The sequence below is a fragment of the Saccopteryx leptura genome, chromosome 2 (assembly GCF_036850995.1).
Source record: "Saccopteryx leptura isolate mSacLep1 chromosome 2, mSacLep1_pri_phased_curated, whole genome shotgun sequence".
Lineage (NCBI taxonomy): Eukaryota > Metazoa > Chordata > Mammalia > Chiroptera > Emballonuridae > Saccopteryx > Saccopteryx leptura.
This window is the reverse complement of record NC_089504.1, coordinates 81,654,248-81,669,021: the sequence shown is the minus strand read 5'-3', so window position 1 is coordinate 81,669,021 and position 14,774 is coordinate 81,654,248. Positions and strand designations below refer to the sequence as shown.

The 14,774-nt window shown below is 40.7% G+C and overlaps 5 protein-coding genes and 1 pseudogene across 5 annotated transcripts; all 6 read right to left on the bottom strand.

Moving 5' to 3' along the window:
• Window positions 1–757: 757 nt before the first annotated feature.
• On the bottom strand, window positions 758–1,327 carry LOC136393036 (interferon alpha-5-like). Its single transcript, XM_066365703.1, has one exon. It carries the CDS (start codon window positions 1,325–1,327, stop codon window positions 758–760), a length of 570 nt encoding a protein of 189 aa, XP_066221800.1.
• Window positions 1,328–3,404: 2,077 nt separating this feature from the next.
• On the bottom strand, window positions 3,405–3,974 carry LOC136393034 (interferon alpha-5-like). The gene has a single exon (XM_066365702.1). The coding sequence runs from the start codon at window positions 3,972–3,974 to the stop codon at window positions 3,405–3,407; it is 570 nt and encodes a 189-aa protein (XP_066221799.1).
• A 2,076-nt stretch (window positions 3,975–6,050) lies between these two features.
• LOC136393033 (interferon alpha-5-like) lies at window positions 6,051–6,620 on the bottom strand. The gene has a single exon (XM_066365701.1). The coding sequence runs from the start codon at window positions 6,618–6,620 to the stop codon at window positions 6,051–6,053; it is 570 nt and encodes a 189-aa protein (XP_066221798.1).
• Window positions 6,621–8,695: 2,075 nt separating this feature from the next.
• On the bottom strand, window positions 8,696–9,265 carry LOC136393032 (interferon alpha-5-like). Its single transcript, XM_066365700.1, has one exon. The coding sequence runs from the start codon at window positions 9,263–9,265 to the stop codon at window positions 8,696–8,698; it is 570 nt and encodes a 189-aa protein (XP_066221797.1).
• Window positions 9,266–11,342: 2,077 nt separating this feature from the next.
• Window positions 11,343–11,912, bottom strand: LOC136393031 (interferon alpha-5-like). Its single transcript, XM_066365699.1, has one exon. The coding sequence runs from the start codon at window positions 11,910–11,912 to the stop codon at window positions 11,343–11,345; it is 570 nt and encodes a 189-aa protein (XP_066221796.1).
• A 2,076-nt stretch (window positions 11,913–13,988) lies between these two features.
• LOC136393030 (interferon alpha-4-like) lies at window positions 13,989–14,556 on the bottom strand (annotated as a pseudogene).
• Window positions 14,557–14,774: the final 218 nt, after the last annotated feature.

The following is a 14,774-nucleotide window of genomic DNA, read 5'->3' as shown; positions in this document are numbered from 1 at the left end:
TGCTGTAGTAAGAGGGAGAGATGGGAAAGAGGAAGGAGGAGAAAGGTAGACAGTTGTTTCTCTCATGTGCCCTGACCAAGAATCAAACCTGGGACATTCATAGACCTGACTGAGGCTCTATCCACTCTACCACCACCTGGTCAGGCCTTTCTTTCAATATAGCATTTAACATAACTGATTCTAATTTCGTTGAGCATTTTTAGGTTTCTTTCTCCATAAAATTCTAGATACCAGAGAGTAGGGACTCTATTTGTTATGTTCACCTCTATATACTGAGGGCAATGTAAAACCTGGCTTAGAGAGAGTCAATATTAACTTAAAATTGGAATATAATATTATGGATAAATAAATGATGCCATCCATTCTTTAAGCAATTTGTACAATTGACTTTGTTTTTATTTAGAGTATAAGAAGGTTACTGTCATAAATATTTAATATACACAAATTTACTTCAAATTAAATATGTTAAACATTGATATAAACAAAAACACTTCAAGCCTTACAAATAAACATTTGAATATTTAAATATTTAAATAAATATAAATAAATAGATAACCACATCAGCCTGAACCTCTGTAAGGCACTAGTGCCTGTAGAGGTAAAGATGATGTAACATGATATTCCTGGAAACATTCAACAGATTGATTTTATCCATGTCATGATTACAGCAGACACAAGAGGAAGCTAAGGCATGGCAGAACTCAAAAAGTGCGAGTCCCATTGGTCAGTGAGACTCATTTCCACGGGGAACCAGGCGTCATTCCTTACTCCTTAATCTTGCCTCCAAGTTTGCTGATAAAGACAAGGATCTCATGATGTCTGCTCTGACAATCTCCCACGCACAAGGGCTGTGATTCTTCTCTTGCAGGTAGAGAGTGATACTCTGGAAGTAGTTCCTCACAGCCAGGAATGAATCCTCCTTCATCAGGTGAGTCATTTCCGTCCCCACTTCTCCTGTCAAAGAAGCTTTTGGGTGGCTCAGCTGCTGAAAAAGTTCAGTGCACAGCTGGTCCAGGAGGGTCTTATCCCAAGCAGCAAACGAGTCCTCTGTTGTGAAGAGGTGGAATGTCTGCAGAATCATTTCATGGACAACAGAGATGGCTTCAGCCTTCTGGACCTGACTCCCACCAAACGCCTCCTTGGGGAAGCCAAAGTCGGTTCTGTCCTTCAGGCAGGAGAAAAGGGAGATTCTCTTCATTTCTCTCAGGAGCATCAAGGTTCTCCTGATAACCAGGCTGTGGGTCTGAGGCAGGTCACTGCCCAGACAGCAGATGGGGTTGCAGCTGAGCACCACCACAGCCACCAGGAAGGACAAGGATAGGGCCATTGGGGATCTTGCAGGTGCTGCTGGCCTGGTTAAGGTGGGTGACACTCTGAACCTTGGTCTCTAGGCTGTCTAAGACCTTCCTTTGTGTATGTGTCTTAAATAGAGAACATAGGAGTTTTCTATTTCTCAATGGTTCCCTTTCTGCATTTACTTACATGTACATTTTTTTTTTCTACTACATGTGTCCTTCCAACAGGAAGGTCAAGGATAGGGCCATTGGGGAACTTGCAGGTGCTGCTCGACTGCTTAAGCTGGGTGACACTCTGAACCTTCGTCTCTAGGCTGTCTAAGACCTTCTTTTTGCATGTGTCTTAAATAGAGAACATAGGAGTTTTCTATTTCTGAAGGTTCCCTTTCTGCATTTGCTACATGTACATTTTTTTATTACTATATGTGTCCTTCCACCAGGGAGCTCAAGGACAGGCCCATTGGGGAACTTGCACGTGCTGCTCGACTGGCTAAGCTGGGTGACACTCTGAAGCTTGGTCTCTAGGCTGTCTAAGACCTTCCTTTTTGCATGTGTCTTAAATAGAGAACATACGAGTTTTCCATTTCTGAATGGTTCCCTTTCTGCATTTACTACATGTGCATTTTTTTTATTATTTTTTTACACCATGTGTCCTTCCACCAGGAAGGTCAAGGATAGGGCCATTGGGAATTTTGCAGGTGCTGCTGGCCTGGTTAAGCTCGGTGACTCTCTGGACCTTGGTCTCTAGGCTGTCAAAGACCTACATTTTTGCATGTGTCTTTTATAGAGAACATAGGAGTTGTCAATTTCTGAATGGTTCCCTTGCTTTCTATTTCTGCTTTTGATTTCCTTTATGCATTTACTACATGTGTTTTTTGTTTGTTTGTTTTTTTACTGCATGTGTTTTGAGCTTTGTTTCTAGACCATATATTTTTCACTATTGCCCCTGTCCACTGAGTCTTTTGAAGGTATTTCTAATTGAACCCCATTTGGAAACTAATCGATATACGGGATATATATTTATGTCCTGTATTTATATCTATGCTTTCTACATTAAAAATAACAGTGTAAAACTTACTCATTTAGTGAAAGATTAAGAACTAAAGAAAATTTTAAGCTAAAGGTAAATTTACAAGCTATTGACAAAATGTCATATAAATTTAATGACAATTTACTTGGCATTTGATTTAATTTTAATTTCGGTTGATTTAAATTTATACGTAATTTTGCAGAACGTTTTTTTTCTTTGAGCGAGAGGATGCGAGATAATGAGACAGACTCCTACATGTACCTTGACCAAGACTCACCCAGAAAACCTGTCTGGGGCTGATGCTTGAACCGAAAGAGCCACTGCTGTAGTAAGAGGGAGAGATGGGGAAGAGGAAGGAGGAGAAAGGTAGACCGTTGTTTCTGTCATGTGCCCTGTCCAAGAATCGAACCTGGGACATTCATAGACCTGACTGAGGCTCTATCCACTCTACCACCACCTGGTCAGGCCTTTCTTTTCAATATAGCATTTAACATAACTGATTCTAATTTCGTTGAGCATTTTTAGGTTTCTTTCTCCATAAAATTCTAGATACCAGAGAGTAGGGACTTTATTTGTTATGTTCACCTCTATATACTGAGGGCAACGTACAACCTGGCTTAGAGAGAGTCAATATTAACTTAAAATTGGAATATAATATTATGGATAAATAAATGATGCCATCCATTCTTTAAGCAACTTGTACAATTGACTTTGTTTTTATTTAGAGTATAAGAAGGTTACTGTCATAAATATTTAATATACACAAATTTACTCCAAATTAAATATGTTAAACATTGATATAAACAAAAACACTTCAAGCCTTACAAATAAACATTTGAATATTTAAATATTTAAATAAATGTAAATAAATAGATAAGCACATCAGCCTGAACCTCTGTAAGGCACTAGTGCCTGTAGAGGTAAAGATGATGTAACATGATATTCCTGGAAACATTCAACAGATTGATTTTATCCATGTCATGATTACAGCAGACACAAGCGGAAGCTTAGGCATGGCAGGACTCAGAAAGTGCGAGTCCCATTGGTCAGTGAGACTCATTTCCACGGGGAACCAGGTGTCATTCCTTACTCCTTAATCTTGCCTCCAAGTGTGCTGATAAAGACAAGGATCTCATGATGTCTGCTCTGACAATCTCCCACGCACAAGGGCTGTGATTCTTCTCTTGCAGGTAGAGAGTGATACTCTGGAAGTAGTTCCTCACAGCCAGGAATGAATCCTCCTTCATCAGGTGAGTCATTTCCGTCCCCACTTCTCCTGTCAAAGAAGCTTTTGGGTGGCTCAGCTGCTGAAAAAGTTCAGTGCACAGCTGGTCCAGGAGGGTCTTATCCCAAGCAGCAAACGAGTCCTCTGTTGTGAAGAGGTGGAAGGTCTGCAGAATCATTTCATGGACAACAGAGATGGCTTCAGCCTTCTGGACCTGACTCCCACCAAACGCCTCCTTGGGGAAGCCAAAGTCGGTTCTGTCCTTCAGGCAGGAGAAAAGGGAGATTCTCTTCATTTCTCTCAGGAGCATCAAGGTTCTCCTGATAACCAGGCTGTGGGTCTGAGGCAGGTCACTGCCCAGACTGCAGATGGGGTTGCAGCTGAGCACCACCACAGCCACCAGGAAAGACAAGGATAGGGCCATTGGGGATCTTGCAGGTGCTGCTGGCCTGGTTAAGGTGGGTGACACTCTGAACCTTGGTCTCTAGGCTGTCTAAGACCTTCCTTTGTGTATGTGTCTTAAATAGAGAACATAGGAGTTTTCTATTTCTCAATGGTTCCCTTTCTGCATTTACTTACTTGTACATTTTTTTTTCTACTACATGTGTCCTTCCAACAGGAAGGTCAAGGATAGGGCCATTGGGGAACTTGCAGGTGCTGCTCGACTGCTTAAGCTGGGTGACACTCTGAACCTTCGTCTCTAGGCTGTCTAAGACCTTCTTTTTGCATGTGTCTTAAATAGAGAACATAGGAGTTTTCTATTTCTGAAGGTTCCCTTTCTGCATTTGCTACATGTACATTTTTTTATTACTATATGTGTCCTTCCACCAGGGAGCTCAAGGATAGGGCCATTGGGGAACTTGCACGTGCTGCTCGACTGGCTAAGCTGGGTGACACTCTGAAGCTTGGTCTCTAGGCTGTCTAAGACCTTCCTTTTTGCATGTGTCTTAAATAGAGAACATACGAGTTTTCCATTTCTGAATGGTTCCCTTTCTGCATTTACTACATGTGCATTTTTTTTATTATTTTTTTACAACATGTGTCCTTCCACCAGGAAGGTCAAGGATAGGGCCATTGGGAATTTTGCAGGTGCTGCTGGCCTGGTTAAGCTCGGTGACTCTCTGGACCTTGGTCTCTAGGCTGTCAAAGACCTACATTTTTGCATGTGTCTTTTATAGAGAACATAGGAGTTGTCAATTTCTGAATGGTTCCCTTGCGTTCTATTTCTGCTTTTGATTTCCTTTATGCATTTACTACATGTGTTTTTTGTTTGTTTGTTTTTTTACTGCATGTGTTTTGAGCTTTGTTTCTAGACCATATATTTTTCACTATTGCCCCTGTCCACTGAGTCTTTTGAAGGTATTTCTAATTGAACCCCATTTGGAAACTAATCGATATACGGGATATATATTTATGTCCTGTATTTATATCTATGCTTTCTACATTAAAAATAACAGTGTAAAACTTACTCATTTAGTGAAAGATTAAGAACTAAAGAAAATTTTAAGCTAAAGGTAAATTTACAAGCTATTGACAAAATGTCATATAAATTTAATGACAATTTACTTGGCATTTGATTTAATTTTAATTTCGGTTGATTTAAATTTATACGTAATTTTGCAGAACGTTTTTTTTCTTTGAGCGAGAGGATGCGAGATAATGAGACAGACTCCTACATGTACCTTGACCAAGACTCACCCAGAAAACCTGTCTGGGGCTGATGCTTGAACCGAAAGAGCCACTGCTGTAGTAAGAGGGAGAGATGGGGAAGAGGAAGGAGGAGAAAGGTAGACCGTTGTTTCTGTCATGTGCCCTGTCCAAGAATCGAACCTGGGACATTCATAGACCTGACTGAGGCTCTATCCACTCTACCACCACCTGGTCAGGCCTTTCTTTTCAATATAGCATTTAACATAACTGATTCTAATTTCGTTGAGCATTTTTAGGTTTCTTTCTCCATAAAATTCTAGATACCAGAGAGTAGGGACTTTATTTGTTATGTTCACCTCTATATACTGAGGGCAACGTACAACCTGGCTTAGAGAGAGTCAATATTAACTTAAAATTGGAATATAATATTATGGATAAATAAATGATGCCATCCATTCTTTAAGCAACTTGTACAATTGACTTTGTTTTTATTTAGAGTATAAGAAGGTTACTGTCATAAATATTTAATATACACAAATTTACTCCAAATTAAATATGTTAAACATTGATATAAACAAAAACACTTCAAGCCTTACAAATAAACATTTGAATATTTAAATATTTAAATAAATGTAAATAAATAGATAAGCACATCAGCCTGAACCTCTGTAAGGCACTAGTGCCTGTAGAGGTAAAGATGATGTAACATGATATTCCTGGAAACATTCAACAGATTGATTTTATCCATGTCATGATTACAGCAGACACAAGCGGAAGCTTAGGCATGGCAGGACTCAGAAAGTGCGAGTCCCATTGGTCAGTGAGACTCATTTCCACGGGGAACCAGGTGTCATTCCTTACTCCTTAATCTTGCCTCCAAGTGTGCTGATAAAGACAAGGATCTCATGATGTCTGCTCTGACAATCTCCCACGCACAAGGGCTGTGATTCTTCTCTTGCAGGTAGAGAGTGATACTCTGGAAGTAGTTCCTCACAGCCAGGAATGAATCCTCCTTCATCAGGTGAGTCATTTCCGTCCCCACTTCTCCTGTCAAAGAAGCTTTTGGGTGGCTCAGCTGCTGAAAAAGTTCAGTGCACAGCTGGTCCAGGAGGGTCTTATCCCAAGCAGCAAACGAGTCCTCTGTTGTGAAGAGGTGGAATGTCTGCAGAATCATTTCATGGACAACAGAGATGGCTTCAGCCTTCTGGACCTGACTCCCACCAAACGCCTCCTTGGGGAAGCCAAAGTCGGTTCTGTCCTTCAGGCAGGAGAAAAGGGAGATTCTCTTCATTTCTCTCAGGAGCATCAAGGTTCTCCTGATAACCAGGCTGTGGGTCTGAGGCAGGTCACTGCCCAGACAGCAGATGGGGTTGCAGCTGAGCACCACCACAGCCACCAGGAAGGACAAGGATAGGGCCATTGGGGATCTTGCAGGTGCTGCTGGCCTGGTTAAGGTGGGTGACACTCTGAACCTTGGTCTCTAGGCTGTCTAAGACCTTCCTTTGTGTATGTGTCTTAAATAGAGAACATAGGAGTTTTCTATTTCTCAATGGTTCCCTTTCTGCATTTACTTACATGTACATTTTTTTTCTACTACATGTGTCCTTCCAACAGGAAGGTCAAGGATAGGGCCATTGGGGAACTTGCAGGTGCTGCTCGACTGCTTAAGCTGGGTGACACTCTGAACCTTCGTCTCTAGGCTGTCTAAGACCTTCTTTTTGCATGTGTCTTAAATAGAGAACATAGGAGTTTTCTATTTCTGAAGGTTCCCTTTCTGCATTTGCTACATGTACATTTTTTTATTACTATATGTGTCCTTCCACCAGGGAGCTCAAGGACAGGGCCATTGGGGAACTTGCACGTGCTGCTCGACTGGCTAAGCTGGGTGACACTCTGAAGCTTGGTCTCTAGGCTGTCTAAGACCTTCCTTTTTGCATGTGTCTTAAATAGAGAACATACGAGTTTTCCATTTCTGAATGGTTCCCTTTCTGCATTTACTACATGTGCATTTTTTTTATTATTTTTTTACACCATGTGTCCTTCCACCAGGAAGGTCAAGGATAGGGCCATTGGGAATTTTGCAGGTGCTGCTGGCCTGGTTAAGCTCGGTGACTCTCTGGACCTTGGTCTCTAGGCTGTCAAAGACCTACATTTTTGCATGTGTCTTTTATAGAGAACATAGGAGTTGTCAATTTCTGAATGGTTCCCTTGCGTTCTATTTCTGCTTTTGATTTCCTTTATGCATTTACTACATGTGTTTTTTGTTTGTTTGTTTTTTTACTGCATGTGTTTTGAGCTTTGTTTCTAGACCATATATTTTTCACTATTGCCCCTGTCCACTGAGTCTTTTGAAGGTATTTCTAATTGAACCCCATTTGGAAACTAATCGATATACGGGATATATATTTATGTCCTGTATTTATATCTATGCTTTCTACATTAAAAATAACAGTGTAAAACTTACTCATTTAGTGAAAGATTAAGAACTAAAGAAAATTTTAAGCTAAAGGTAAATTTACAAGCTGTTGACAAAATGTAATATAAATTTAATGACAATTTACTTGGCATTTGATTTAATTTTAATTTCGGTTGATTTAAATTTATACGTAATTTTGCAGAACGTTTTTTTTCTTTGAGCGAGAGGATGCGAGATAATGAGACAGACTCCTACATGTACCTTGACCAAGACTCACCCAGAAAACCTGTCTGGGGCTGATGCTTGAACCGAAAGAGCCACTGCTGTAGTAAGAGGGAGAGATGGGGAAGAGGAAGGAGGAGAAAGGTAGACCGTTGTTTCTGTCATGTGCCCTGTCCAAGAATCGAACCTGGGACATTCATAGACCTGACTGAGGCTCTATCCACTCTACCACCACCTGGTCAGGCCTTTCTTTTCAATATAGCATTTAACATAACTGATTCTAATTTCGTTGAGCATTTTTAGGTTTCTTTCTCCATAAAATTCTAGATACCAGAGAGTAGGGACTTTATTTGTTATGTTCACCTCTATATACTGAGGGCAACGTACAACCTGGCTTAGAGAGAGTCAATATTAACTTAAAATTGGAATATAATATTATGGATAAATAAATGATGCCATCCATTCTTTAAGCAACTTGTACAATTGACTTTGTTTTTATTTAGAGTATAAGAAGGTTACTGTCATAAATATTTAATATACACAAATTTACTCCAAATTAAATATGTTAAACATTGATATAAACAAAAACACTTCAAGCCTTACAAATAAACATTTGAATATTTAAATATTTAAATAAATGTAAATAAATAGATAAGCACATCAGCCTGAACCTCTGTAAGGCACTAGTGCCTGTAGAGGTAAAGATGATGTAACATGATATTCCTGGAAACATTCAACAGATTGATTTTATCCATGTCATGATTACAGCAGACACAAGCGGAAGCTTAGGCATGGCAGGACTCAGAAAGTGCGAGTCCCATTGGTCAGTGAGACTCATTTCCACGGGGAACCAGGTGTCATTCCTTACTCCTTAATCTTGCCTCCAAGTGTGCTGATAAAGACAAGGATCTCATGATGTCTGCTCTGACAATCTCCCACGCACAAGGGCTGTGATTCTTCTCTTGCAGGTAGAGAGTGATACTCTGGAAGTAGTTCCTCACAGCCAGGAATGAATCCTCCTTCATCAGGTGAGTCATTTCCGTCCCCACTTCTCTTGTCAAAGAAGCTTTTGGGTGGCTCAGCTGCTGAAAAAGTTCAGTGCACAGCTGGTCCAGGAGGGTCTTATCCCAAGCAGCAAACGAGTCCTCTGTTGTGAAGAGGTGGAATGTCTGCAGAATCATTTCATGGACAACAGAGATGGCTTCAGCCTTCTGGACCTGACTCCCACCAAACGCCTCCTTGGGGAAGCCAAAGTCGGTTCTGTCCTTCAGGCAGGAGAAAAGGGAGATTCTCTTCATTTCTCTCAGGAGCATCAAGGTTCTCCTGATAACCAGGCTGTGGGTCTGAGGCAGGTCACTGCCCAGACAGCAGATGGGGTTGCAGCTGAGCACCACCACAGCCACCAGGAAGGACAAGGATAGGGCCATTGGGGATCTTGCAGGTGCTGCTGGCCTGGTTAAGGTGGGTGACACTCTGAACCTTGGTCTCTAGGCTGTCTAAGACCTTCCTTTGTGTATGTGTCTTAAATAGAGAACATAGGAGTTTTCTATTTCTCAATGGTTCCCTTTCTGCATTTACTTACATGTACATTTTTTTTTCTACTACATGTGTCCTTCCAACAGGAAGGTCAAGGATAGGGCCATTGGGGAACTTGCAGGTGCTGCTCGACTGCTTAAGCTGGGTGACACTCTGAACCTTCGTCTCTAGGCTGTCTAAGACCTTCTTTTTGCATGTGTCTTAAATAGAGAACATAGGAGTTTTCTATTTCTGAAGGTTCCCTTTCTGCATTTGCTACATGTACATTTTTTTATTACTATATGTGTCCTTCCACCAGGGAGCTCAAGGATAGGGCCATTGGGGAACTTGCACGTGCTGCTCGACTGGCTAAGCTGGGTGACACTCTGAACCTTGGTCTCTAGGCTGTCTAAGACCTTCCTTTTTGCATGTGTCTTAAATAGAGAACATACGAGTTTTCCATTTCTGAATGGTTCCCTTTCTGCATTTACTACATGTGCATTTTTTTTATTATTTTTTTACAACATGTGTCCTTCCACCAGGAAGGTCAAGGATAGGGCCATTGGGAATTTTGCAGGTGCTGCTGGCCTGGTTAAGCTCGGTGACTCTCTGGACCTTGGTCTCTAGGCTGTCAAAGACCTACATTTTTGCATGTGTCTTTTATAGAGAACATAGGAGTTGTCAATTTCTGAATGGTTCCCTTGCTTTCTATTTCTGCTTTTGATTTCCTTTATGCATTTACTACATGTGTTTTTTGTTTGTTTGTTTTTTTACTGCATGTGTTTTGAGCTTTGTTTCTAGACCATATATTTTTCACTATTGCCCCTGTCCACTGAGTCTTTTGAAGGTATTTCTAATTGAACCCCATTTGGAAACTAATCGATATACGGGATATATATTTATGTCCTGTATTTATATCTATGCTTTCTACATTAAAAATAAAAGTGTAAAACTTACTCATTTAGTGAAAGATTAAGAACTAAAGAAAATTTTAAGCTAAAGGTAAATTTACAAGCTGTTGACAAAATGTAATATAAATTTAATGACAATTTACTTGGCATTTGATTTAATTTTAATTTCGGTTGATTTAAATTTATACGTAATTTTGCAGAACGTTTTTTTTTCTTTGAGCGAGAGGATGCGAGATAATGAGACAGACTCCTACATGTACCTTGACCAAGACTCACCCAGAAAACCTGTCTGGGGCTGATGCTTGAACCGAAAGAGCCACTGCTGTAGTAAGAGGGAGAGATGGGGAAGAGGAAGGAGGAGAAAGGTAGACCGTTGTTTCTGTCATGTGCCCTGTCCAAGAATCGAACCTGGGACATTCATAGACCTGACTGAGGCTCTATCCACTCTCCCACCACCTGGTCAGGCCTTTCTTTTCAATATAGCATTTAACATAACTGATTCTAATTTCGTTGAGCATTTTTAGGTTTCTTTCTCCATAAAATTCTAGATACCAGAGAGTAGGGACTTTATTTGTTATGTTCACCTCTATATACTGAGGGCGACGTACAACCTGGCTTGGAGAGAGTCAATATTAACTTAAAATTGGAATATAATATTATGGATAAATAAATGATGCCATCCATTCTTTAAGCAACTTGTACAATTGACTTTGTTTTTATTTAGAGTATAAGAAGGTTACTGTCATAAATATTTAATATACACAAATTTACTCCAAATTAAATATGTTAAACATTGATATAAACAAAAACACTTCAAGCCTTACAAATAAACATTTGAATATTTAAATATTTAAATAAATGTAAATAAATAGATAAGCACATCAGCCTGAACCTCTGTAAGGCACTAGTGCCTGTAGAGGTAAAGATGATGTAACATGATATTCCTGGAAACATTCAACAGATTGATTTTATCCATGTCATGATTACAGCAGACACAAGCGGAAGCTTAGGCATGGCAGGACTCAGAAAGTGCGAGTCCCATTGGTCAGTGAGACTCATTTCCACGGGGAACCAGGTGTCATTCCTTACTCCTTAATCTTGCCTCCAAGTGTGCTGATAAAGACAAGGATCTCATGATGTCTGCTCTGACAATCTCCCACGCACAAGGGCTGTGATTCTTCTCTTGCAGGTAGAGAGTGATACTCTGGAAGTAGTTCCTCACAGCCAGGAATGAATCCTCCTTCATCAGGTGAGTCATTTCCATCCCCATTTCTCCTGTCAAAGAAGCTTTTGGGTGGCTCAGCTGCTGAAAAAGTTCAGTGCACAGCTGGTCCAGGAGGGTCTTATCCCAAGCAGCAAACGAGTCCTCTGTTGTGAAGAGGTGGAATGTCTGCAGAATCATTTCATGGACAACAGAGATGGCTTCAGCCTTCTGGACCTGACTCCCACCAAACGCCTCCTTGGGGAAGCCAAAGTCGGTTCTGTCCTTCAGGCAGGAGAAAAGGGAGATTCTCTTCATTTCTCTCAGGAGCATCAAGGTTCTCCTGATAACCAGGCTGTGGGTCTGAGGCAGGTCACTGCCCAGACAGCAGATGGGGTTGCAGCTGAGCACCACCACAGCCACCAGGAAGGACAAGGATAGGGCCATTGGGGATCTTGCAGGTGCTGCTGGCCTGGTTAAGGTGGGTGACACTCTGAACCTTGGTCTCTAGGCTGTCTAAGACCTTCCTTTGTGTATGTGTCTTAAATAGAGAACATAGGAGTTTTCTATTTCTCAATGGTTCCCTTTCTGCATTTACTTACATGTACATTTTTTTTTCTACTACATGTGTCCTTCCAACAGGAAGGTCAAGGATAGGGCCATTGGGGAACTTGCAGGTGCTGCTCGACTGCTTAAGCTGGGTGACACTCTGAACCTTCGTCTCTAGGCTGTCTAAGACCTTCTTTTTGCATGTGTCTTAAATAGAGAACATAGGAGTTTTCTATTTCTGAAGGTTCCCTTTCTGCATTTGCTACATGTACATTTTTTTATTACTATATGTGTCCTTCCACCAGGGAGCTCAAGGATAGGGCCATTGGGGAACTTGCACGTGCTGCTCGACTGGCTAAGCTGGGTGACACTCTGAAGCTTGGTCTCTAGGCTGTCTAAGACCTTCCTTTTTGCATGTGTCTTAAATAGAGAACATACGAGTTTTCCATTTCTGAATGGTTCCCTTTCTGCATTTACTACATGTGCATTTTTTTTATTATTTTTTTACACCATGTGTCCTTCCACCAGGAAGGTCAAGGATAGGGCCATTGGGAATTTTGCAGGTGCTGCTGGCCTGGTTAAGCTCGGTGACTCTCTGGACCTTGGTCTCTAGGCTGTCAAAGACCTACATTTTTGCATGTGTCTTTTATAGAGAACATAGGAGTTGTCAATTTCTGAATGGTTCCCTTGCTTTCTATTTCTGCTTTTGATTTTTTTTATGCATTTACTACATGTGTTTTTTGTTTGTTTGTTTTTTTACTGCATGTGTTTTGAGCTTTGTTTCTAGACCATATATTTTTCACTATTGCCCCTGTCCACTGAGTCTTTTGAAGGTATTTCTAATTGAACCCCATTTGGAAACTAATCGATATACGGGATATATATTTATGTCCTGTATTTATATCTATGCTTTCTACATTAAAAATAAAAGTGTAAAACTTACTCATTTAGTGAAAGATTAAGAACTAAAGAAAATTTTAAGCTAAAGGTAAATTTACAAGCTGTTGACAAAATGTAATATAAATTTAATGACAATTTACTTGGCATTTGATTTAATTTTAATTTCGGTTGATTTAAATTTATACGTAATTTTGCAGAACGTTTTTTTTCTTTGAGCGAGAGGATGCGAGATAATGAGACAGACTCCTACATGTACCTTGACCAAGACTCACCCAGAAAACCTGTCTGGGGCTGATGCTTGAACCGAAAGAGCCACTGCTGTAGTAAGAGGGAGAGATGGGGAAGAGGAAGGAGGAGAAAGGTAGACCGTTGTTTCTGTCATGTGCCCTGTCCAAGAATCGAACCTGGGACATTCATAGACCTGACTGAGGCTCTATCCACTCTACCACCACCTGGTCAGGCCTTTCTTTTCAATATAGCATTTAACATAACTGATTCTAATTTCGTTGAGCATTTTTATTTTTCTTTCTCCATAAAATTCTAGATACCAGAGAGTAGGGACTTTATTTGTTATGTTCACCTCTATATACTGAGGGCAACATACAACCTGGCTTAGAGAGAGTCAATATTAACTTAAAATTGGAATATAATATTATGGATAAATAAATGATGCCATCCATTCTTTAAGCAACTTGTACAATTGACTTTGTTTTTATTTAGAGTATAAGAAGGTTACTGTCATAAATATTTAATATACACAAATTTACTCCAAATTAAATATGTTAAACATTGATATAAACAAAAACACTTCAAGCCTTACAAATGAACATTTGAATATTTAAATATTTAAATAAATGTAAATAAATAGATAAGCACATCAGCCTGAACCTCTGTAAGGCACTAGTGCCTGTAGAGGTAAAGATGATGTAACATGATATTCCTGGAAACATTCAACTGATTGATTTTATCCATGTCATGATTACAGCAGACACAAGAGGAAGCTTAGGCATGGCAGAACTCAGAAAGTGCGAGTCCCATTGGTCAGTGAGACTCATTTCCACGGGGAACCAGGTGTCATTCCTTACTCCTTAATCTTGCCTCCAAGTTTGCTGATAAGACAAGGATCTCATGATGTCTGCTCTGACAATCTCCCACGCACAAGGGCTGTGATTCTTCTCTTGCAGGTAGAGAGTGATACTCTGGAAGTAGTTCCTCACAGCCAGGAATGAATCCTCCTTCATCAGGTGAGTCATTTCCGTCCCCACTTCTCCTGTCAAAGAAGCTTTTGGGTGGCTCAGCTGCTGAAAAAGTTCAGTGCACAGCTGGTCCAGGAGGGTCTTATCCCAAGCAGCAAACAAGTCCTCTGTTGTGAAGAGGTGGAATGTCTGCAGAATCATTTCATGGACAACAGAGATGGCTTCAGCCTTCTGGACCTGACTCCCACCAAACGCCTCCTTGGGGAAGCCAAAGTCGGTTCTGTCCTTCACTCAGGAGAAATGGGAGATCCCCTTCATTTGTCTCAGGAGCATCAATGTACTCCTGATAACCAGGCACTGGGTTGAGGCAGGTCACTGCTCAGACTGCAGATGGGTTTGCAGCTGAGCACCACCACAGCTACCAGGAAAGACAAGGATAGGGCCATTGGGGATCTTACAAGTACTGCTGGCCTGTTTAATGTGGGTGACACTCTGAACCTTGGTCTCTAGGATGTCTAAGACCTTCCTTTTTGCATGTGACTTAAATAGAGGACATAGGAGTTTTCTATTTCTGAAGGTTCTCTTTCTGCATTTGCTACATGTACATTTTTTTATTACTACATGTGTCTTTCCACCAGGAAGGACAAAGATAGGGCCATTGGGG